This window comes from Pelecanus crispus, chromosome 2 (assembly GCF_030463565.1).
Source record: "Pelecanus crispus isolate bPelCri1 chromosome 2, bPelCri1.pri, whole genome shotgun sequence".
Classification (NCBI taxonomy): Eukaryota; Metazoa; Chordata; class Aves; order Pelecaniformes; family Pelecanidae; genus Pelecanus; species Pelecanus crispus.
This window is the reverse complement of record NC_134644.1, coordinates 80,703,069-80,728,635: the sequence shown is the minus strand read 5'-3', so window position 1 is coordinate 80,728,635 and position 25,567 is coordinate 80,703,069. Positions and strand designations below refer to the sequence as shown.

The 25,567-nt window shown below is 37.6% G+C and overlaps 1 protein-coding gene across 1 annotated transcript in view; it reads left to right on the top strand.

The window, feature by feature from the left end:
• EXOC2 (exocyst complex component 2) overlaps positions 1-25,567 on the top strand; it is a 122,497-nt gene that overhangs the window by 4,715 nt on the left and 92,215 nt on the right. Inside the window, exons 2-5 of the mRNA XM_075705158.1 lie at positions 21-197; positions 1,599-1,725; positions 11,793-11,906; positions 18,113-18,237. Coding sequence (XP_075561273.1) covers positions 21-197; positions 1,599-1,725; positions 11,793-11,906; positions 18,113-18,237 — 543 coding nt within the window. The remainder of the gene's footprint in view (positions 1-20; positions 198-1,598; positions 1,726-11,792; positions 11,907-18,112; positions 18,238-25,567) is intronic.

Here is a 25,567-nt window from a genome sequence, read left to right as displayed (position 1 = left end):
TCTTTTTTTCTTTTTTCCAGGTTTAACAATCTGTGGGCACAACTGTCTGCTAACTGCTGAATGGATGTCTGCCAGTAAAATTGTGTGTCGAGTTGGACAGGCTAAAAATGATAAGGGAGACATTATTGTTACTACAAAATCTGGTGGCAAAGGAACTTCAACTGTTTCCTTCAAACTGCTTAAACCTGAAAAAATAGGTATTTTTCTTGTTCAAATTCACATTGGGCGCCTCTTAAAAAAAAAAAAAATGTTTAAAATGGATCCACCTCAGGGAAATCTTCAGTTGTCTAGAAAAAGCAGAGTATATCAATGAAATGTGCAAATATATACATAAATAAACTTATGGTATATGTGAAATTAATCCTCCTATCTCAATATCCTCATAAAACTGTCAGTGACTAGTGAAAGGTAGCCCTTTATTTTTCTGTAAGGTGTAGCACTAAACTTCTAAAATTTTAAAAAATTCATAACAGACCCAGTAATTACTCTTCAGTGTACTAGATAAATACAAAATATAAACCAGCTCATGGGCTTTACACCTAAATCCTGAGCTGACAGTTAATCCTTTAAAGAAAGTTGAGTTGTCAGTGCTGTTTCTTGTTTGTAATTCAAACCATCCTGCAAGACAGAAAGTCGTAAGTATTCCTCATGAGATGCTTAACCAACAATGATGTTGCCAAGCAGTCTAGGATCTCTCCTTAATCTAGAATCCAGTCTAAATACCTTCCGGATTGAAAATGTTTCAGAACACCTCCAATGATGAAGTTGGATAGTTATCTTTTCTAACATAGAGGTTTCCAGAACTATCTTAAGCTGTTGTTCTCTGCGGTTGTGACAGTTAAATAATGCATAATTTGTCCCAAGCTGTGCTAAGATGTTAATAATAGAAAGGTGAGTCAAGTGCAAATGTTACACAGTGAAGCTTTTGGTGATGGGAGGGGAGAATGGATATTTTAAAAAATGGGTAAGTGTGGGGGTGGGGTAATTTCTGATGTTGAGTATCTGATGGGTATGTTAAAGAAGAACATGGCCAAGAGTATGGCTGGCTGCATTTTTGGCTGAGGGCCAAGACCTATTGTGCCTCACCTTTATGCATTGTCTGTGCTAAGGCTTTGGAAACAAAGTCAGTCCTGTGTCCATTGAGTCATCCATCTTGGCATGTGGCCAAAGTTCACTTACTTTTTGGTTAGTGAGTGGCACAGAAAAGGGATCTTCCCTAAAATATGCAAATAAGAAGACCTCCAGGTAATTGCTCATTTTGAAAGTAGTAGATGGCGAGGTTTGGACAGATACCAAAATACTTGGAGGAATGAAAAATACTAATACTCTGTGATCAGGAAAATGCTCTTAATGTACATGAAACTGCGCACTCTGTAAGAGGTAATGTTTGATGACCAGCCATGAATACCTTCTCAGCAGCTATAATAAAATAATTTAGCATAATTGCATCCAGGTTGTTTTGCCATGTATCTTCCAATATATTACCTAGGCATGCATTTTATATTTATGAGGATTTTTCAAATTAATTCAGTATGTTAGAAGTTGATGGCACTGGACCGCCCTTGTTGTTTTAAGGATCTGCGCTTTGTTTTCTCTAGGTATCTTGGATCAGTCTGCTGTCTGGGTGGATGAAATGAATTATTATGACATGCGCACTGATAGGAACAAAGGGATTCCCCCCTTGTCCCTACGTCCAGCTAATCCGCTTGGTATTGAGATAGACAAGTGAGTAGCAAATGCCTTTAATCCACTTTTTTAGTGGTTTTCTCTATATGTGCCTTTGTGAATTCCAGAAAAGTTTAACGGTTTACAGGGCAGGGAAAGATTTAAAAATACATACATATATTAGCTGCTGGTATGCTACTTGGTACTCCAAGGGCTTGTTGGTGCACATTCTATCCTGCTTCATAATCCTCATTTTTGATAATCAATTAGAACTCAGATAATCTAAAAGCCTGATATATTGAACCCCAGTGATGCTTAGATTTTGAGGACTGGTAAATAACCTAAGACTTTGGATTTATACATTGTAGTTATGGAACACTGACTGTTGCATTTGAGTTTCATGAGACTTTTAAGGCTGTTTAGCTTGCTATCTGTTGGTAAAATTGCACCGTAAAATGTGATTTATTATACCACATCAACTAGTTCATTTTACTGAAATATTAATACTTTTTTCCAACCCACAGAATTCTTTACTTTTGTTCATAAGTATGGTGGAATTTGATATTTTTTTTGAAATAGAAATGTTATAGTGAGTGATAAACAGAATTAGAGGGCTTTAAATGGGACACTCTTAGGGCTCCAAACCTGACCAACTCCTAGAAATAGCATCAGGAATAATATTTCTCTTGATCAGGATACCAGCTCTACCAAAATTGAAGACTATTTAAAATTAAACTATTACTAGGGGTCTCTTCTGCTGAATACTCTGTGAGGAGGAGTGCATTGGAGATAATGTGCAGTGTCCGTTGTTACCTTGTTCTGATGGGGAAACTGCACTTTGCCAAAATCTGTATGGGATTTCTAGTGGATCCATCATCAGCTTCCCAGCCTCAGGCTGTGCACTGCTTTCCTAGTTTGAATATGAGTTTTTCTTTCTTTTCAAAATGCTAACCCAATTTTTTTGTAATAGGCTGAAGATTTCGTCTCTAAGTATTTTTCTCCAGCCTCTGATGTAACTTTTGATAGATACTTCCTTCATCTTTGCCAGTTTTCCAACCCAGTTAAAATGTGGTCTCTAGGACTGTGGACAGTATTCCAGTGTCTTACCAGAAGACTTCCTGTCTCTCCTCCACTCTCCCTCCTGTTTGTAAATTTTAAAAAAAAAAAAAAAAAAAAAAAATCTGTTTTACCACAGTGCTGCACTGGCAACTAGCAGTGAGTGGCTTGTTAGCTGATTCTCTTGACTTGCTACTTTTGCTGCTGGCATGCTTGCCCATTATTCTGTAGCGATGGCCTGCATTCCTTTATCCTAGCTACATCTTTTTGTATTTGATAGTGTTTCTCTATTTGCTGGTTCTTTGACAAGTCTGTCTTCTCAGTCCAAATGACAGTCTCTCTTCTTAATATTTTTACCAACTATTTATAAAAAAATATTGGTGATAAAACTATTATTGGTAATGATGCAAACACTGATGAAAGAGTAATGTGGGCTTTAGTAAAACTTTACCTACAGGTGTTCTCAGGTTTGCTTCTCCATGGATTGAGTTTTTTTGTTTGCAGTTAGTTCTTTAATCCATGTGATATATTCTGTTGACATCGTGTAAAACTAAGTTTTAATCAATCCTATGGTAGCAAGTCTCCTTTAAAATGACAATATATTATCTTTGTCTGGTTACTTTTTTCAATGAAATACTTAAAGCCTATAGAATATGTTCTCAAACATTGTATGAAACGGTTTTAATATCAGCCAGCCACAACTAATTTTCTCTGCTTTAATTCTGTATTTGTTGAACCCTGCAACAGCTCTTCCATTATTTTATCTGGGATTTAAGTCAAGATAACTAGTTCTCTTGCATAGTCCTCTATCCATATGTATCTCACAATACTTCTTTCTGTAAATACGACGGTTGTGACAGTTACTTTTAATTTGTCCTTATTTTAACAAAACTTCTAATGTAGTATTTGACTTAATAACCAAAATTGATAGTTCTTACAGTTAAGACAGTGGCAATGTGATAGATTAAGAATTATCTTCCAGAAACCTTAACAGCATTAGTTTAGGATTTGTTTAATTTAGAGTCATCTGTTTGGATGTTTGTTAAATAGGAAGCCAACGATACTACTTTTTAAATGTTTCATCTGAAAGCATTAGAATATATTATATTAATGAAACCTCAGATTTTGTGTGAAAAAGAAATAAGTCAGAAATATGTAAGTACAGATAGGAAATAACTTTTTGTGAGCGGGAGAAAATAGGCAAATACTTGGGCAATCATAATATCAAGCCTAGTTCATTGTTCATTAATCTCCAAGTTCACCTCCAAATTCATTAGAGGTGAAGTGTGAAGATTATGGCACGCACTGGTGTTGAAAATGACCAATTTGAGAGAAGGAACACTAGTCAATATAACAAGTAATTGTGTAAAGAGATTGAGGGGTAAGTTGTAGAGAGGGGAGAGAGATGGGGAAAGAGAGGAAAAGCCTGGTCTGCCCTTGTGCTGTGGGTGACAGCATGGTGTTAATAGCTATGACTATAGATGGAACATTCTGTGTTTAAAAAGTGCCTCCCCAATGGAAAAGTTTTCATAATTTGCTTGAAAAATTGGAGCAATGCAATGTTTACTTTTATAAAATAATCTCTAAATACCTTATAGTTTAACTGAACTCACATGTTTGCAAATACTTGACGTATGGGATGGATAAGTAATGAGGTGTACAAGGTAGTGAAAAAAGGCAATTATAAGTTAGGAAAGGGAGTGGATAAGCAAGATATCAGCATTAACTGTTACTAGGCATGGGAATAATTTGTCACTAGAAGTCATATGGAAGTTAGAATTTTGCAATCTTTAAAATAAAAGAGAGCCTAATATGGAAGCATTCAAAAAACGGGTAAATGTGGCACTCTGGGACATGTGGGCATGTGGTGTTGGGTTGATGATTGGGCTGAGGATCTTAGAGATCCTTTCCAATCTTAATGATTCCTAGTTTTTACTTTCATTATAAATAACCCAGCCACCAAGCCAGGAAACATGAAATTGCTACTCTACCCTTAATTGGTTTAGTGCTGGACTTGGTAATGTTAGGTTAATGGTTGGACTGGATGATCTTAAAGGTCTTTTCCAACCTAAACGATTCTATGATTCTATGAAGAACAGTTGTGTATACAAGGAGATGGGACTCTGCAGCATAATGGGTCTCTCCTTCTTAATACCTTTGGCTTCTTATTTTTAGATGTGTGCAAACTGAGATGTATTTTAATTTTGAAGCTGAAGCGTTTTGCATTGGTATGACTTGGTGGGATTTGCAACCCTTGTAGCCTGATGGCTGATAAGGAAGGGAAGGGAGTGCCTTGTATTGGTTATGCAAATAGTGGTAAACAAAAGAAACATTTCAAGAGAGGACCAGGGAGAAAAACAGATGTGAGAAAATAGGATAGGAGTAAGCCAGATGGGAGAGCACACTGAAGAGAAGGCAGGAAGTGGGTAGAGTGCAGACTGAAAGACAGAAAGAAATCTTCCCTCTAGAAGGTGTTTGTCAGTCAATCAGCAAATGATACAGAAAAGACAATCTGTAGCATGGCAGAGAGTTAGATCGCCTATCTGTCGTGATTTTTATTAGTAGTATTTTTTAACATGGGTTATGCTTAGTTCTAAAAGTTCCTTTTGTGGGTTTTTAGACATCGCTTATGGTTCTTTGTCCAATTAAAATGCATCTATTTAATTTAAAATTTATTTAAAATTAATTTAAAAATTAATCAGCTTTTGAATCATTTAGGTGGGTGCTTCAAGGTGTTGCAAGTGGGATGTACTAGAAAAAAGATCCCATAAGTAACGAACAGAAATGCTTTAGTACAGCATTTCATTAAGCTATTAGGCAAGCACAGGGACAAAAAAATATTTACTCTGACTAAGTAGAGTTAAGATTGGAGTTTAATTGGGAGTGACTGGGATTTAAGTGAACAAAAGGTTTGAACGGTGAAGTGAGGGAAATAGATAACAGTGGGTCTAACACATTCTATTAATAATTAGAATACTGCCTGTAGGTATATTGTAGGAGTAATATATATACTCAAAATATGTACTGGAATTCTCTTTTCATACTCAAATGTTGCAAGGATGCAAAGTAAGAACTATGGACACACACTCATCCTCCTGGTTGTTTTTACATAGTCAAGATATTTTAAATGTTATATGTATACACTGTGTGCAAGCCATCATCTTTCAGCCTGCAAGTTTAACAAGTAGTAAATATACGTAATTTCTGGCTGGTAAGTTCTTTGTATTTTCCAAGAATTAATTGCTGTTCCTGTGCTGTACAGCTAAGAATCTCAGTTGCTAAGTAATAAAATCATTTTCATTTTAATGAAACTTGAACTTGCTGGTTATTATGTTCAGTGGTGATCCTTAAAGTTACCAATGTATTCATAGAAGAGCATTTGCACACGTTTGTTCTCCTGCCTTGCTACCAGTTGTTTGTTCATCTTTTAAAACACAGAACTGATCCAATTAGATGAGGGTTTTTTTACATTGCTATCACTTAGTGCATATTGTGTGTATGCTATGAAGTATTTCGTTTACACCAGAAAATAGGTATTTAAAATATTTAATCTTTGAGTTCTAGGTTTTTTAGTTTTCAGGGTGGAGTAAAGACCGATACAGAGCTTTAGTTTTCTATCACCATCTTTATGCTGGTTTTAAGTGCAAAGCAGATCTGTGCCACCTTCTTCCCCAAGGAATATTTCCGGCTGTGGTGTTATGCAGATGTAGCTAGAAACCCTTACAGAACGCTTAAATAACTTGCAGGAAGAAAAAGAGTATACAGAGTAGTCGCCTCAGTCTGAGAAAGTGGAAAAGTTGGTATGAAGATGCTGACATTAACAGCGATGTTTCAGTACTTGGGGCTGGTTTTCACAGTTTAGAGCTGTTACAAGAGCAGGTTGGTAGGTTATGTCCTACCAACATAGGATTGTTCAGGATTTTGAACAGTTCTGGGAGAGAATGTGATGCTTGTTTCATAATGGCACTGGTTGAAATCTGTTGGTGGAAAATTTAGATCTGCATAAGATTTATGAATGAATTGCTTGTTCAGATGTACCATATACTTTCCCCCTCCTGCAAGTCCTTGTTTAATCAAATGTTCCCTGCCTCCTCTACCTACTCTGTCAGACTAAGAAAATCCATTTCTCTGCAAAGCAGTAACAGCAGTCAGACCTAGTGGTGGTTAGAAAATTTTTTAATAGTGTTTGTTGTTTGGTATGTAGCAGAGGTCATTATGGTGGATCAGTCTTGTACATGAAAGCAAATGCTGACATGCTAAGTACATTCCACATACTTCTGTATCCACCCACTCAATACAGATGCTTCCCTCTTCCCACACCAGCTTCCAAAACAGTTCATCTGGGAGGAGGGAACAAATGATCTTACGCTGCCACCTAATGGTAAACGTCAGCCAGCTACCATGAGATAGGAAAAGACTTTCTGGAGGCTTTGATATTTTTTTTAAGTGGCTTGTATGGAAATGCAGTCAATTTCATCCTTGAACGTGATGGACTTGTGGAAACTTTTATCACAGAGATGCATGCGGAAAAATTGTGAAACCTGTGGGAGAGAGGCAGTGTATAGTAGTATATAGTCCTAGTTTTATGATGTTAAAAAATACAGTAACACTTACCGCTTGCAAGGCTGATGCATCAGTTGCAGCTACCAGCCTATAATCTCTTAGTAGATTTCTCTTATCACATTCTACCATTTTTCAAATACGGTTGTCATTTTGCTGTCGTATTTCAGATAGACCTCCTAGGCATTAATTGCCAGAGTGCATCCTTGTCTTTTGGTTGTTGCAGAGACCTTTGTTAACACCTTCTGATTTGTCATGTTTAGTCTACTTCAGTGTCCCTTATGCTGGTCTTCTTGCCTGCATGATTAACACAGTACAGCTGATACAAAGCCTGCTTCTAGGAGTCTGACTGGTACCAGACAGGGGCGGGGGTGTACAGCAGCTCTAGCTGGAGCTTGTTTATGCTGGTTGCTATTCAGAATCTGTGTTTATATAAAGTTGCTCCTTTTGACCTATAAAGTCCTGTGGAATTGAGGTTCAAGTTACCTTTGGTGGCTGTATCCCGTTTTGGGACCTGCCTTTAATCTGTGTATATTGTTATGTATGCTGAAAAGCATGCTATGACATTCTGAAACTCCGGGAGCAAAATAATCTTTACAGAAAAACTACAATTTGCTAAGCTGCATTCATAGTCAAGCTCTGTTCATTTGTGTCCATTGCATTCTGTTGCTGTTACTCAATTTTGACTGCTTGGAGGCTGTCATGGAGATTACAGCTAATCTTAAACCTCTAGAGAATATAAATCCTCTGTATATGCACAAGTTCTGCAGTAGAATTTGTAAGAGCCAATATATGCTGTGATGTTAAATTAGATTTATTGAGTATCAGGCTATACAGAATCTAAAGTTTGGGGTTGTGGAGGGAGGGACTTGTATTGATGGGCACATGTAGCACAAGTGAATTGATTGTACCGTATGTGTTTTGAATCCAAAGTAGATGTGCATGCCCTTTATATGGAAGCAAGGACCACTACATCTAATACTGCATGACTGTATAGATATATTCAAAATACGTGTGAGGGAAGTGAAAGTGTATAGTGGCTTGAAACCATTTATTTTTATTATAGTTCTCATGAAAATAAACAGTATGTGAAGTCTTAATTACTTTTATATTTAAAATTGTTGCTGATGGATGAATAAGACTACTTTAAAATGTTAACTAGAGGTCTAGTACCAGATCTGGTTCTGTTTTAAATAAAATAGTCTGCCTAGCAGAAAATACTACTATATAAATCCAATATGTGTACCTTTGCTGAAGTATTAAAGGTAGCAAAATAGGTAGAGTTGTCAAGGATGGTAAACTTCTCTTTTTCTGAGGTTTTCTAGATTCAGTTTGTGGTTCCCAGTTTCTTTTACAGTGATTGCTTTTTAATCAATGATTAAGTATTCAGGGTTGCTTCCTGAAGTGATTCTTGTATAAGGAGCGAATCAACAGAAAAACAATCAACAATTTCATTGCGTGTCAGCATGGTATCAGCTTTTGTACTAGTTCATATTCACCCCATAATGTGAAATACTTTCTCAAGTCACATATGTGCTTGTTTACAAGTAAACAGTAAGCAAGTTTTCATGAGGACAACTTCCAAAGATTTATTAAATCTACTAATGGAAGTTAATGAACCAACTTGTGTCTATGTGGAGTCAGTCTCTTTTTAGCTGCATCTAGCCAGACATTTAAGAAATACAGTTGCTTTGAGTTTGAACTTTTCAGTGAGCAGCTTGTGGTGAAGACAGCTGTAGCAAGTCATTCCAAGCTCCCCATATCTGTTAGTGGAAAAACTACTGGTAAAATTTATGGTAAAAATAAGGACACTGCACCACAGAGTATAACATATTGTTAACATACCGCACACATTCGCGTTCATGTTTCTACTCTGTTGTGACTGTCTTAAAATATGTCCACACAGATAAAAGCACCCATAAACGCATTGCTAATTTATGGTTCTGCACAAATACATCTGCTGGAAAAAAGCTCCTAATAACTTTTCAATGCAGTCAAACATCAAACTGAAAAAAACCCTTTCATTTCTGTCCCACTGTCTGTGGGCAAAACTCATTTGCAGGGATTTATTACATCCCTAGCTAAATTATTGGTCTTTATCTGAATATATATAAAATATAGGGTTTTTTCCCCTAGGAATTGTATAGCTCATGCATAAGCTTAAACTGTCTTGCATATGTTTTACAATCTTGCAATAATAAGGAGCATTTGGTAAAGGTATATTTGTCAAGTGTGTGTGCTTTTTGTGTTATATCTGTTTCTTTTGGCTTCTGAGAAAATACATTGAAGTTCTGAAAAATATGAACAAAATTCTGCTTCTGTATTGTGTGCATGCACTTCTATAGTGCTTGCGCTTAAGGTCTGAGTCTCTTTTGAGGTAACTGAAAGTTTTTTATTGTTTTGGGGTTTTAGCATTAAAAAAACGTAGCTGACCACAAAGATGCCACCATGTGTGGATTTAATATAAAAGCTTTTTTGGACAGCCATGCCATGTATCACATGTGACTTACTGTCCTACAAATTCATGTGCCTCCTGGGCACTTCTGACTACTTTGAATGAAAAATAAGATATCTTAAAATGTCTTTAAGGGAAGGATAAATTTAAACTTTCTTCTCCTCCTTACATCCATCAGCATCTTCTGCTAACTAACTGGCATTCATGAAATTCGAGGTCATTGGTAATCCTGAATCTCCCTACTTATGTTTATAAATTTTTATATTAACATTATCACTTTTTGAACACAGAGAAATGTTGGGACCTTCATTTTTAGTTGCTACTTCTGTTTCTCTCACTATTTTCTTTGCCTCTCTACTTTTCACATCATCACTTTTCCTTGCATCTCACATGATTTTTTTTTTTTGCTGCTTTTTAAAAAGTATTGCTTCATGTCCCTGCTGTAATCATGTGCTACTAATAAAAGACTTCTGTGCCATGTCATTTTGTATGTAGGTCCTTTGTACCTGCTTGTGCTAATGGCCATTTGGATATGAGTAGAAACTTACAGAAAACAACTCTTGTTTTTATATAATTGTACTTTTCAATGTGCTGCCTTTAGATTTGCTTCACTTAATCTGCTGTTTGTTTTTTGTAATAAAACCAGCTTTAGCTATCTTGAAATATGTTTAGATTACAGAAAAAACAAAACTAACAAATCATTGCTTTCGTGTCCATTCAAATGGCTTTTCATACATACTAAATGTAATTCCAGTAGCTGAGTCTGGGTTGCTACCCCCATGCAAGTTAGATCTCAAATGCAAAGTACACAGGTTTGCATTTGTGTACAGGGTGCTTTCTACAGCAGAGTTCGCCTAGCTTGTGAGCATCAGAGAGGGATTTTATTGACTTTTGAGTTTGATGTTGTGATCCAAAAATGACATAGTAAATTTTTAGAATGGAATATTTCAGTTGGAAGGGACCTACAATGATCATCTAGTCCAACTGCCTGACCAATTCAGGGCTGACCAAAAGTAAACTTGTTTGCCACAATTAGTTTCTGAAGATGAGATGCAGCTGGTGGTAAAGAATAGAGTGGTGACTCTACCTGGTGAGGTACTGAGAGTGCATGGTGGAATGGATATGGCCAGGAGTTAAGTGTGTGTCTGGACTGAGGGATGAAGATTGTCATGTTTTCAAAAAGTGCTTTAAATATTTTTGTTACACTGACTTAAAATAAATGGAATACATTTTCTGTATTAGTATCTTAGAAGGTACTTGTAGTTTCAAAAATACTGCTGTAGAGAAACTGCTTTCACAAGGGATTGGCTTGCATGCTATCTTTATGCCTTGTAAGACTGTTTCTTGCTCAAGACATGCCCACTTTTCCTTTGTTTCATGTGTTATGAACAGACAGATCAGTGTACTCTGTTTTGCGAGAGGATGATTTTAACTTGGGATTTCTTTCAGTGTTTCTATATAATGGAAGTATGCACTGTGTATCTTCATGTTTCTGTGGGACTTGTGCTGTGCATGGATCAATGGATAATGGTGTGAGATCACCTATAAGCTGTCAACCTGGCGATGTCCTGTCATTTTAAAGTTAGATAGATACTGGTTGATGGCTTATAGAGAATATTCTCTCTTACTTGGCTTGGTGTACTGATTTTCCTGTTTAAAAGGTAGAGCTGACTTTGAGTACATTCAGCATTAGTGGCCCTGCATTTGAATGTTAGTAGTATCCCGGTGAGTCTGCCTAGTCCCACTTTCGGAAGGCAGCAGTTCTTTTTCTTTAGAAGCATTTTGTACAGGCAACATTTCTGTCATATGTGTAATGGTGAAATCAAAATGGTAAAATTAGTTTTACTTAGATTAGGTTTCAATCTTTTCTTTCCCAGTCACTCTACATGTGTCTATAATACCAGACTTAATTTCATGGTGAGATAAAAGTTTATACTTAAATCTTGTCAGAACATGATTTGGGTTTTGGTTTTTTGGGGTTTTTTATGTGACATGTTTAATTGTAAATCGTTCACCAGAATATGTCTTACTGAAGAAATGAATATTCATTTTTCAGAGGCAGATTTCCTCAAAAAGATTTAGAGGCACTGTTTCCTGGGATGAGTGCTGATTTCACTAGTGAAAACTTTTCTGCTGCATGGTACCTGATTGAGAATCATTCAACAACAAGGTTTGTTGCTATTGTATAAATAATTGTTTTAAATGCAAGTCACTTGGTGTTATTTCATTATACAGTAGATGTGTCATTGGTGGCTGACATTTACAGTAATAGACCTGTAGTCTCTACTGCCTGTGGTGTTTCTGCTTGGCTAGAAACTTGAATTAACCAGCTTTCTGGTTTTTATCAGGAAAACTTCATTTTTAACCATACCTAATTTATGGCCTCTTTTTCCCCTGACTCCCCACCCAGTGTCAAATGGAAGTTGTCTTGCTTCAGGCTAAAGCCCTTTATGAATCAAGAAGTTAGGCAGCATGGCCTTGAGTAGAAACTCCAGGTGTTAACTTAAATCATGACTAGAGGCTCAGGATAAGGGCACTGAACAGACTAAGAGTAAAACTGTTAGTAGTATCAGTTAGCTTTTAGTTAACTCTTGTGGAAAATGGTGTAGTAAAAGAAGTTGGACAAGTGATTAAGATCTTTGAGGTAAATATCTTAAAATCTTGACCATTAACATTTTCATTTTTAAATCTAGTTCATAATATGTACTTACATGGATGCATTACATAAATACATTTTTGCATGTATAACTGAGTTCTGAGACTTTTATCTGCTGGTGTTTAGATAATACTGGAAGTAATTTCTAGCAGAAATAGTGAGCCTTTTTTGTTGTTTGCAGCTGGGTATTCTGATTAGCATTTTAAAGGGAAATACCACTTTGCAAATTTATTTGATACTTTTTTTGCTATCTAATGGTAGAAACAGGTGTGGGTTGGGTTGGGGTTTTTTTTTGGGGGGGGGGTGGGGTAGGAGCTTCAGAAATAACCATTAATCTACTTGGGAAATACTTTAATTTCCTCTCAAAGTGATGGTAGATCGAAGAGCCAAAACAACAGCAAAAGAACATTATTACCTAATACACACATAATGACAGCATGTTTTGAAATCAAGTGACTAAAAGAGGAGTGATTCAAAATTAATTCTGTCTGTCACAATCTGATAACTTTGGGGATCATGAGGTTTTTTAAAAAGCTGAGGGGATAATGTGAGAAAGAACAAACAGCTTTTGATGTAGCTGTTTTTAAGATATTTGCTTTACATGGGGCTATTTGACTATTACCATATTGTCACTTGTTCATGCGGGCACCAGTGACACTTCCAAAAGGGATGCAGAACAGATCAAGAGTGACTGCAAAGACCTGGGGACAAAAGTGAAGAACATGGGAGCCTGTGTATTTGCTTTGATTTACAGGTGAAGGGGAAAGCCTCAAGTAGTAGTGGATGCATCCTGTAGGTTCACAGATGGCTGTACTGCTGTTTTCAAAGGCAGTGTTTTTTAATTCTGTAGCCATGGATCCATTACTAAAGAATAAGGACTGCTAGTGAGAAATGGGATTCATTTGAAAAAGTGGGGTGGGAGCATCTTTGCCAGCAGGTTTGCACTTTGGTGACAAGGACTTCAAATTAGGAATATCAGGGGATGGTGATAACAGCTTGCAGTTAAATGAAGGGACAGAGTGCTACATATGTGGTTCAGTGATGGCATAGAGAGTGCTGCTGGGAATTGCAAAACCAGTTGGAAGGTGCCTTTACACACTGGCATGCAGACTGGGAAACAAGTAAGAGGAGCCAGAGCTCCATATGTGGGCTTAGACAAGCATATTACTGGAATAAAGTGGGATAGCTAATGTGTCTAGTGTTGTGTGATGGATGGGAAGAGGCCTTCTGAGAAAGATACCCAGGAAAGAAGAGAGGGGCTTGACCTTTGTGTGAAGGAACAGCTTGAATAAATAGATGGTCCGTCTTATGGAGCAGGTAGCAGGATGATTGAGACCTTGTTCAAGAGGCTGGACAGGATGACATCACAGCGGGATGAGGAAGTGAACAAAATCTTTCTTAAGCAACTTGAGGAAGTGTCCAGAGAACAGACCCTGGGTCCTGTACAAGACTTAAACCTCCCTGATATCTACAGGAAGAGCAGCAATCCAGGAGGCTTGTGGAGAGTTCTGGGAATGACTTCTAATGTAGCTGCTAGGTGGGCAATTAGGGATGCTGCTTTCCTAAATCTGATTCTTGCAGGCAAGGCAGGGGATGCGATAACCAGTGGCAGCCTTGGCTGTAGCAGTTGTGAAATAGTTGAGTGCAAGGCTCTGAGGGGTGTGGGGAAGGCAAGCAGCAGAGTACACACCTGAGGCTGGGCAACAGTAGTACAGAAGACAGTCTGGTGTTTGTAATGTGACATAAATACCAGCTGGCCGTCTAGTACAAATCATCTTCTGGGGTGTATCAGCAAGAATGTGTTACGTAAGATACGGGGATAATTACTCTGCTCGATATTATTAAAGATGCAGTTGAAATGCTCTGCCCAGTTTTGGCCACTGCTTTAAGAAAGATATGAGAGCTCAGCCACAAACATAGGAGTATGTAAATATCTGGGTATACAGCTTGAATGAATTAGGTGCTTTTAGAAAAGAAACAAAATTAATACAGAATGCATGTTCTGAAATACGTAGGGGGCAGTTCAAGGATAGCCATCGATTGTTCTGGTTTACCAAGAATAGAACAAGCGGTCTCATTTTGCAACAAGGGAGATTCGAATGGACATTAAAAAAAATATTAGACTGCTTAAGCCCTGGGACAGTGTAACTTGGAAAGCTGCATAATCACCATCACTGGAGAGTGCTGAGATTTGATTTGACAGCTGTCTGTCGTTAGATGGCTTAGGTACATTTAAGGATGCTGTGGATCCAGAAAATTAATTAAATGACTTCTTAAAACTGATTAAATTACTCTATTTATCAGAATTACCATGGAATATGAGCAACAGCATAATATAATGATTATATCTCTAATATAACAAGGTGTCACTGAAAACACTGATTTTTCTGGTCATCAGTACTAAGAATTGATAACTTAAATAGTTACATTAGCCTGTATGGCCCCTTTTTAACTTGTACTATGCCAGCAGATCGGTACCTGAAGGTCCATTCTCATGTAAATTTGAAGCTTCCTATTAAGAAAAAACATTTTTAACACTTTGTCTAGTATCAGCTTAAATTCTTCATCTTTCTTGGGGCGGGGGTGTGGGGGGTGGGAAACCATCTATTTGTGTCTTTGCATGTCAACAGTTTCAAGTCATGGTCCCCTCAGTCCAGTGGAATAAAAAAATACTAATTTTTGTTTTTAAATGAAACGTGTTTTTTTGCATATTAATTCATTTATATTGCTTTATAAAATGTAAATCTTAGCGCTGAAGGTGCACAAGCTGCTGTAAAACTCAACAGAAAGAATGGCTCAAAGGGTGGGGTGAATCCAGTCATGATTTGAATCTAATTATAAATAGCTTTTTAAATAAAGGAGCAGCAAAACTGTTGTGTGTCCTCACCCCCCCCAGCCCCCCTTCAAACTGTGTAGTCTTAGAAATATTCTGGAATTGTATAATTATCTGCCCCATATAATTGGTGCTGTTTTTCCAGAAACACACAGCAATGGTTTAGTTCTTGTCCTCTACGTAACCTCAGGTATTGGGAGTGCTAAATGTGTGGTGCACTGATGTTTTGGTTAGCTTACGTCTGTTTTTTCCTTGAAGGAAATTCTTTTTAAGCAATCAAAATAACATCTTTTTTAATTTTTTTTTTTTACCCCGGCAATATCCTGACAAATATAAATAAACTATTTAGACATACTATTAGATCATCAGATAACATGAAACAGTGCTTAAAAAGAGAACTGTACGGATTTTTGTTAGTTTGAAAATGCTGCTGGTAAGTACTTCTTGTATGCCCAAGTAGACCAATCCAGCTATTGAGTAATGTGATTTCTGTCCAGCAGATGGAAACAGGAAATAAAGGAAAGTGTTGTGACATCATCAGTATAAAAAGGAAAATGTCTGTAAGTGCACCAGTGTGTTTTGTCTCCCAGCAGGTGGCGATAGCCTTCTCACTGCCTGGACTAAAGTTTGGCTTATTCCCTTAATCCATCTTTTTCTACCACTGTTTAAAATGGGCAGAGAGTATTAGTGGAATTGCCTTAGGTCTTAATTTCCTTACTTCATTGTTTCCCTCTCCTCACTGAGGTATAGTGCAGTTTTATGTTTGATTCTTTTGTATTAAGCAAATGGGTTTGGCCAGCAGGTAGGAGAAAAAACTTTTAAGGATGAACATCATGTGTTATATTTTTATTTCTGAGCTTGTTTGTGATGGTGTTTATATAATGAATCCAGTAGCATAACTACTGAGATTATGTTCACCATCACCAACAAAAAAATGATATGCAAGTAATGAAGAATTAGTCACAACATAAGACTTCTAAAATAATTGCAGCTGCTTGCAAAAAATAAAAATGTGAAATCAAATCTAAACTGGCAGTGATTTAGAAATATTAGAAAACTAAGATAAAAAGAAACCTACCACAATGATGAGTTGGTGATTAATATCTCTCGCATAATATCCTCCTCGGGAAGCTGGCAGCTCACGGCTTAGACAGGCATACTCTTCGCTGGGTAAAGAACTGGTTGGGTGGCCGAGCCCAGAGAGTAGTGATAAATGGTGTTAAGTCCAGTTGGCGGCCGGTCACGAGCGGTGTTCCCCAGGGCTCTGTTTTAGGGCCAGTCTTGTTCAATATCTTTATCAATGATCTGGATGAGGGGATCGAGTGCACCCTCAGTAAGTTTGCAGACGACACCAAATTGGGTGGGAGTGTCGATCTGCTCGAGGGTAGGATGGCCCTGCAGAGGGACCTGGACAGGCTGGATCGATGGGCCGTGGCCAACTGTATGAGGTTCAACAAGGCCAAGTGCCGGGTCCTGCACTTCGGTCACAACAACCCCATGCAACGCTACAGGCTTGGGGAGGAGTGGCTGGAAAGCTGCCTGGCCGAAAAGGATCTGGGGGTGTTAGTAGATAGCTGGCTGAACTTGAGCCAGCAGTGTGCCCAGGTGGCCAAGAAGGCCAACAGCATCCTGGCTTGTATCAGGAATGCTGTGGCCAGCAGGAGCAGGGAGGTGATTGTCCCCCTGTACTCGGCGCTGGTGAGGCCGCACCTGGAATACTGTGTCCAGTTTTGGGCCCCTCACTACAAGAAAGACATTGAGGTGCTGGAGCGTGTTCAGAGGCGGGCAACGAAGCTGGTGAAGGGTCTGGAGAACAAGTCTTATGAGGAGCGGCTGAGGGAACTGGGGTTGTTTAGCCTGGAAAAGAGGAGGCTGAGGGGAGACCTTATCGCTCTCTACAACTACCTGAAAGGAGGTTGTAGTGAGGTGGGTGTTGGTCTCTTCTCCCAAGTAGCTAGCGATAGGACAAGAGGAAATGGGCTTAAGCTGCGCCAGGGGAGGTTTAGACTGGAGATTAGGAAGAATTTCTTTACGGAAAGGGTGGTCAGGCATTGGAACAGGCTGCCCAGAGAGGTGGTGGAGTCACCATCCCTGGAGGCGTTTAAAAAACGGGTAGATGTGGCACTTCGGGATATGGTTTAGTCTGGTCTACCCTTGATTAGTCTAGAGTGGGCTTGGTAGTGTAGGTTAATGGTTGGACTGGATGATCTTAAAGGTCTTTTCCAACCTAGATGATTCTATGATTCTATGAATATTCCCCTATGAAGTCTCTTTCAAAAACAATTCAGTAGACTGCATATTAAAAACATACTTTCGTAAAGCAGGAATCTGTTTAGCTTTTCTTTATTTTTCCACTAATTCATTTCTGAACTGTATGTCCAAATTGTGTTTGATTCTGAACTGTATGTCCAAACCAACATAAAAATACTGAAGGGATTCAGAAACTGAAAGTGAAAAAGGGTTGTAAACTAAGCTGGAGAGTTAAACAAATGTCATTATTAAAGACTTCTAACATCCCAGTAGTTAGTCTAGTGTATTAAGTGTAGTGAATTGTAATATCACCTATTGAATGTAGTACAGGCAGTTAACTAAGAGCAATGTTGCATGTTTAGAAGAAATTTCTTGACTAATTTGTATTATAAAGAAGTGTATTCTATCATGAGTGATAGGAGCTCTCCATTTAGAATTAAAACTAAAAAACCAAAACCTCTTTGGACTAAGGGTAAATTGTCATTTTTGAGAAGCACACTCATTAGCAATTACTCAGTCCTTAATAGTTATTGCAAAAGTACCTGGCTTTATTCTCCAAGTAGTTTGCTCTTTTTATTCATTAGCTGACCTTATTCATTGTTTGAATGTCACAGGGGGTTTCTTGTTTGTTTTTCAGTTTTGATCAGCTCAAAATGGCTGTTGTGAACTTGAAGAAACAAGCCAATAAGAAAAATGAGGGGAGTCTAGCTTATGTGAAAGGAGGTCTCAGCACATTTTTTGAAGCACAAGATGCTCTGTCAGGTAAAGATGCTTTGCACTTACTAAATGCAGTATAAAAGAAAAGACAATATCTGCGTGTATGGTCGAATTTAATATTAAAAAATACTGGTTTTCTTTGCAGTCTCTTCTAAAAGTGTCTAATGAGCCCAAAATCTGTATTGTGTTGGTCACAAGCTGGGACCAGCTAGCTGATTGTTGTGGTGTATTTGCAAAAGATGGCACCAAATGTATCTTACAGGAATTGGAGGCATTTGATGAAACTGCTTAGACCACAAATCCAGAAAAGAGAGGAAATGTTAAACTGGAGATAATGTGAAGATGACTTACAAACTGTAGCAACATAAAAACTTGGGTTTATGATACCTTATCCCATAGTCAGACTGTAATAGTTATATGAATATTTAGTACATTCTGACTTGGGAAATCAGATGGCCTTTATATTCTGCTTACCATAGGGAAAATGCGACATGCTAGTGAGATTAGCTTAGTTGTCTGTGCCATATATCTTTTTTTTTTTTTTTTTAAATATAATATATAACTCTTAAAGCATAAAATGTCTCTCAGGTAAAAGCTCATTGTGAGCTACCATAGTCCTGTCTAGTTAGGGACTGTGCTGGATAAGAAAGTGACAGTGCTCGGCCATCCCCAATAGGTTTGACATTTCCCACTATGCTGTTCTCCATAGCTATTGTATATTGCAGGATTATCTCCTGGTTATGGGTACCATGGAGTAAGAAAACTCGTATTTACTCATAGCCTCAGCCAAACTAGCACTTCCATTGGCTTTAGGAACACTGCTTTGGAGAAGTACCAGTTTTCTCTTGACCCACTTGCAGGCCACTCACTAGCTGTCTGATAGCCACTTCCATGTGTCGGGGAAAAGAGAAAGTAGTACTGTCTCACCTGGTGGTCCACCTGTATTCCTGCCCCAGGCAGATTAACCTGTGACCTGCCCTTCAGATGACAGCATTTTCAAAAGTGGTTAATAGCTTTAGGCTACTTGCCTAATTTGGTAATTTTTAAGAGAACTTTTTCCACAAGTGCGAACATACGTGCCTTGGGAGGGAAGACTTCTTGAGACATCCGAAGATTCTTCCTGTGAAGAATCTTAATGCCTAAACATCTTTATTACCCCACCCAGAACTCTCCTATTACTGATCAGTTTTGGAAAACCTTGGCGTGAATCTAGATAGGTTCAATAACAGAAGAGAAGTATTAAAGGTTTTAGTGGAAATACTAAAGACTGTGGTGGTAGTCATAGGAAAAGAAACTGAGAACAATTAGTATTTGGCATTCTTTAACTTTTTTTAAAGTTAACTTTTAACTAAACTCAATTTAGTTTTTATTCAATTCTAGGAAAAATTATAATAGGCTATTTCTTTGGAAGTCTTAAATATCTTGAAAATATTGAAATTCTCATTTTTTTCTTAAATAGTTCAAAATCCTAAATAATCCTGAACAAATATTGAGATGTGACTTGTTTTTCAGAACCAAATCTGCTTTGCATATCGAGTATCAAATACTCTAAAAGATTCAGAGTTCTGTTTCCAAACAGTTACTGCTATGGATAAAAAGTAGTGCAGACAGACCTATGTGTTATCTTGTAAGATTATTTTTTGGACCAGCAAAGTCTTAGTAGGATTTACAGAAAGCTAATGCAAACCATAAATGTTGTGAGGTTTTAGAAAGACTGAACACAACTGATTGATATTTTTCCTCTTGTCCCATCTATTAAAGTGTATGCTTCTTGCCTTTGGAGACTGATTTCCTGATAAATGAAGAGTTCAGAGAGCTAGTCGCAATGTAAGAAATACTAACAAAATAATGACAGGGAAAGCAAACTCATTTATTTCGCTAAATACTGTGTTCTCAATTTAAAAAAATTATAATAGCTGTAATATTGTTTTGCATCTCTTATCTGTATCAGAGTGTTATTTTTACTTAAAATTAGAGTTTGTCAGTGCAGTCCTTTAGGTAAATTATGAACTCAAAACTTGGGATGACTCATGTGGTTCTTGGTGCCACTTTTCATCTGTAACCAAAATGGCTTGGTTCTGTCTTCCTCCTAGTGATCCTCCTTAAGTGCTCAAAAGGAAGCAGACTTGTAGCTTGTGTTATAAACAGTACTAAGGAGGAATGGCCTTGATGCTGTTGTAGAAGAAAATTAGAGCCTTGAAGTCTTAATCTCTTATAAATTCAAAGCTATAACACTGGAATTCAAGGGACTTATCAATACAATATTCAGTTTTTAAATTCTGAAACCATATCCTCAATGAGAGTGCGCAGGATTTTAATGTGCAACTCTCTGTTGAAATTTCCTATTAAATGCATGTGCAGAAGTATTTGTTATTCTTTTCAGTCAAAAAAAACCCCTTATTGCGTGTGAATTTTAGCTTTGTAATGCAGAACTAATTATTTGTCCTTTCTTCCCCCTCATGCAGAAAACTTTTGAGGGAGTGTAGCTGGAAAAATTGCATAGCTTTTGAAAGACTTGAACCTGTGATAGGTACAATCGACAGCTAAGTTGGATGTGGAGAGGCTTCCAGTAGCAGCAAGAAAAAAGGATATCTTTGATGCCATCATCCAGCCCTCCTGCCAGATGTCAAAGCTTTTCTCCAGAACATTTGATTACTACAGTTTTCTCAAAGGGAGGATGACAAGAATAAGTGTGAGCATTGCTAGTGTTGTTCTAGAGAAAAGAGCAGAGGTGCAAAATTTAAAAACAACCAACCAACCCCCCCCAAACCACCAAACAAGATCAAACCAAAACAAACAAAAAACACAAACAAACAAAACCCCCATTAATTCTTAGGCATGGAATTATGAAATTCAAGCTCTTTAACAGAAGAACATTAAATTAAAAATCCCATTATACTCTGGCTATACAGTGTTTTTGCAAGGTGATATAATGGCACTTTTCTGTCCTTACACATGTAAGGGTCAATTTTTGTGTCTTATTTTCTCCTTTAAAAAGGTGCAAAAAGAATTTGTATGCATTTAAACAAAGCTACCTAAAGAATACTTTATATTTGAAAGCTGAAAGATTGTTTCAGCACAAACTCTTAGGGACATAGTCTTGGTTCTGCAGACTTTCATTATTTGATGCTGAGCATACAACTGTCACGATGAGAAGTGACTCAAGGGAAAAACATTATTGATTACTGTCTTCCAATATGATTTAAATTTCCTGAGCTGCTGCTTTTTGGTTTGTGGTTTTTTGTGGGTTTTTTTTAATTCACTTCCTCTGGGAAGATTTCCAAAATCTAATGCATTTTCTGAAGATACATTTTTGTTGATGGGCAACAGTTTAGGTTTTCAATTTTCCCCTCCATATATCCTAGAACACAACTTCCAAACCCAGTGCTTTGTAAACTGTAGGTCTGTTCCATTGTTGTTGTAGAGTGGAGCTATCTGTGCACAGTTATTTCTCCTAGGTCTCCCTAGTTTAGTACAGGATGTTACTTTTTGTCGGAGGCTTACTTCAAGAGGTAAAACACTTGCTTTACCAGGTAGTTCATGTTCATCTATTTGCACATCTGTTTATACCTGCTTTTTTTTAACCCATGTACTTTTAACAATGTTTGTTTCAAATAGGTGAATTTGATCTGGGAAACCCTGAATTACTGATTATGGTGCAGCTTTTTTCATTAGCTGGGATCAGTAAGATCAGTCTGATCTTAAGTGTGCTATCAGACTGTATTACACATTTAAATAAGTATTAATATTTTCACAAGTAAGCAACAAAAACCATAAAAAGCTATCCCGAGATGTTTATTGTATTTTGTGAAACTCTTTGCTAAAAGAATAAGAGGTCAAATAGGCCAGAACCTTTGCTTGTTTGGTTTAATTTCTTGGGAAATAGAATTGCCTTATCAGATCCTCATGTCTCTCTGCCCGTTAGCTTGGCTGACAGTTTGACAGTGACTTTGCTGCAGAGGAGATGTTCAACAGGAAGTTTGTTTCATCAGCTGAAGGGAGCTGTAAACTGAGCTCAGGGGAATTGGGCTCACCTCAACTTGACCCACTTGTCAATGTCAGGGAGTTCAGCTGATTTATTTCCCATAATTCTAATAGCAACCTATAAAGTAGCATTCCTAAAAGGGCTGCTGTTTATATGCTTGTAGACAAGTTATGTTTTATTCTCATGAGCAACTCTTGTCCCACACAGAAGTCTTTGGAAAGCTAGAAGATTAAGTTACTTTGAATGTACTTTTTCAGAAGTGCTCTTTACAAAGAGCTTTAGGCTGCAGAGCTTCTTTTTATTTAAGTGAAAGGAAAAAAATAGGAAAATGACCACTTCAGTTGCTCAGTTACGCAAAGTCATGCAAGTATGACATCCATATTGGCAGGTAAAGAAGATGCTGTGTTGTCTTTGAAACACAGATATGTTGAACAAATTTGAGACTTAGATTTGATTCTCTACTTTGTCATGACAACAGTTCTTATTGTGCAGTTACAACTACAAACACGTTACCAGGTTTTCAGAAAAAAATCTCTACAAAGGAAGCACTGCTGGCTATTACAGCACTATTCCTTTTTTTCCTTTCCACTTCTTTTCAGATATGTGGCCTATGGGAATGCCAGTATGATGGGGAACTTAGATTGTAGTTGGCCTTTTGTCTAGTACCTTACCTAATACATATACTAGGATAATGTTTATCTGGCTGAAATGATCCTATATCTGGTCAGTGCCAGGCTTTTGTTTTTGTTTGTCCTTCCTACAGAATATTTTTACACTTCATCCCCTAAGACCCATTCTAGGATGAGCATGTCAGTGATCCAGGATCTGGTTCAGTATGAATAAGTGTATTCTGTTGCCATTTTTTCTGTTAAATTAATTTTATCTGAAACTAAAACAAAAGGAACCACTGGATCTATATTCAATTCTGAATCAGACTGGGAATTTGAGAAACTTAAGTGATGCTTGTCTGTCATATAATCATAAAATTGTTTAGGTTGGAAAAGACCTTTAAGATCATCCAGTCCAACCATTAACGTAACACTACCAAGTCCACCACTAAACCAATTAAGGGTAGAGTAACAATTAGTTTCATGTTTCCTGGCTTGGTGGCTGGATTATTTTTTAATGAAAGTAAAACAAGAATAGAATCATCAAGGTTGGAAAGAACCTCTAAGATCATCAGTCCAACCGTCAGCCCACCACCACCACACCTGCTAAACCATGTCCCAAAGTACCATGTCTACACGTTTTTTGAACACCTCCAGGGATGGTGGCTCCACCACCTCTCTGGGCAGCCTGTTCCAATGTTTGACTACTCTTTCTGTGAAGAAGTTTTTCCTGATATCCAATCTAAACCTCCCCTGACGCGGCTTGAGGCCATTGCCTCTCGTCCTATCGCTAACTACTTGGGAGAAGAGCCCAACACCCACCTCACTACAACCTCCTTTCAGGTAGTTGTAGAGAGCAATAAGGTCTCCCTCTTCTCTGGACTAAGCAATGCCAGTTCCCTCAGCCACTCCTCATAAGACTTGTTCTCTAGACGCGTGACCAGCAAAGTGTCCCTTTCCTTCTGGATTTTGAGAAGTTATGTCATGTTTGAATTTAAAGAGAGTACATAAAGCCAATTTTTCGTTAGAGATTCTGTTTGCAAACTAGACTGATAACTGACTAACTTTGAAGTGGTTTTATATTTCTAGCTCTTACCTCAGTTCACTCTCGTTTGTCTTTGTCTATTTGTCCAATGAAAAGCTAGTCCATGACTATTTTTGCTAGGTAGTACAGCATCAGACTATTATACCAGGTTTTGCTGTTGTCACATTCCTGTTTTGTGACATATGTAATTCACAGTTTTGCTTTACTTCAGTCTCATACACATTTTTCCAAATAGTATGAATTTTTATTAAACATATGGATTTGAGTAAATCAAATTCAAACATATGATTACTACCTAAATATTATGCAGCTGACTTGAAATAGCTAGAATAGCTCTGTGTTGAGTGCTCAGCATGGTGTGTGTCTATTAATGTTATCTTCCTCATCCCATTTCAAGTGATACAATATAGTCTTTGCAGGGTAAGAACAGCCTGCTATTATAGCTAGTAATCTCCAATACGGTAATTCATAAAGGTTAAGAAAGAACAGGGCCATGGAAACAAGCAGGCAAGGATAAACTAAGATGTGCATGTATTGGGCATGTATCTAACAGCATATCAGTCACTTCAGAGTAACAGTTTACATGCATGTAAGTGCCCCACAGTAGATGCAAGTTACATTATTTCAGTTTAAGAACTAAGATCGGGCCCCCAAGTAGTCATGAAGCAATAGCTGATGTGCTCTAAGCTCACTGTCTAGCTTTTCAAATGGATGCTTATGTCTGAAGGCTTGAGGAATCCTTGTGCTACACTTGTGCACAAAAGCTGAATAAGAAGTAATTCCACTACCATTGCGACGTATTTTGTCCTTACATTTATGGGCCTTCTCATGTATGCATAATGAAAAAATAAGCATGCTGATTTAACTTTAGATTGTTGAAAGCTTGTGTTCAGATCTTGCAGCACTAGATAACAAGGGGGTCATTGCAATGAGCAATGTCTGCCGAGAGAGAAATGACCCGAGAGAGGAGTGCCAGTGAAGTATGTAAGTGGTGGTAGGTAGTTTAGTCTCAGGTGGATGCTGCTGCTTCATGCAATGTCTGTGGTCAATTTCTGTTGCAGACCAATTATCTTAATGCAACTCTAAAAAAGCAAAAGTTATCATGATTGATAAAAGGCTCATTCATGCAGGTTGTAGCATAGCATTGTCTAGGGGGTGAGTTTTTCAGTATCTCAAGCAAGAGATGGTCTGATTTGAAAAACCGTGAAACAGCAGGAGTTGTCTCAGTTCATAGTGAAATTTCTGTGCCCAAGCCTGTACCTGGTTTTATGCCGACTGCTCATATAGCTTCTTTTAAATCAGTAATTGTTTGAGATGTATGCTAATTACTAGCAAAATTTCTCCAAATGGTTGCAGTCATGGCAGCTTTTAGCTACTGTGTGGCTGTCATGTTTTATGAGTTTGTGTTTTTCAGGTAAGTTACTTTTTTTTTGTTTTGTTTGCATCTGAAAAATAGCAAAGCATGAAAAAGAAAGATGATTAGTTTTGCAGTTGCAGTTTTCTAATAGTAAATACTGCAGTTGATTGCAAGTGTACAAAAAATTACCTACGATTAAATTTGAGCCGCACTTGACCTACAAGCCATAAAGCCAGCTTAATTTCATGTTACATCATTCCATTTTGATTTCCATACCACTTTTAAAATACATGCAACATTTAAAAGCAGCTTTTATTTCTACCATTAGTTTTCATAGATCCAGAGGGTTAGCACTGTGTCAGTAAAAAGAGAACATCATC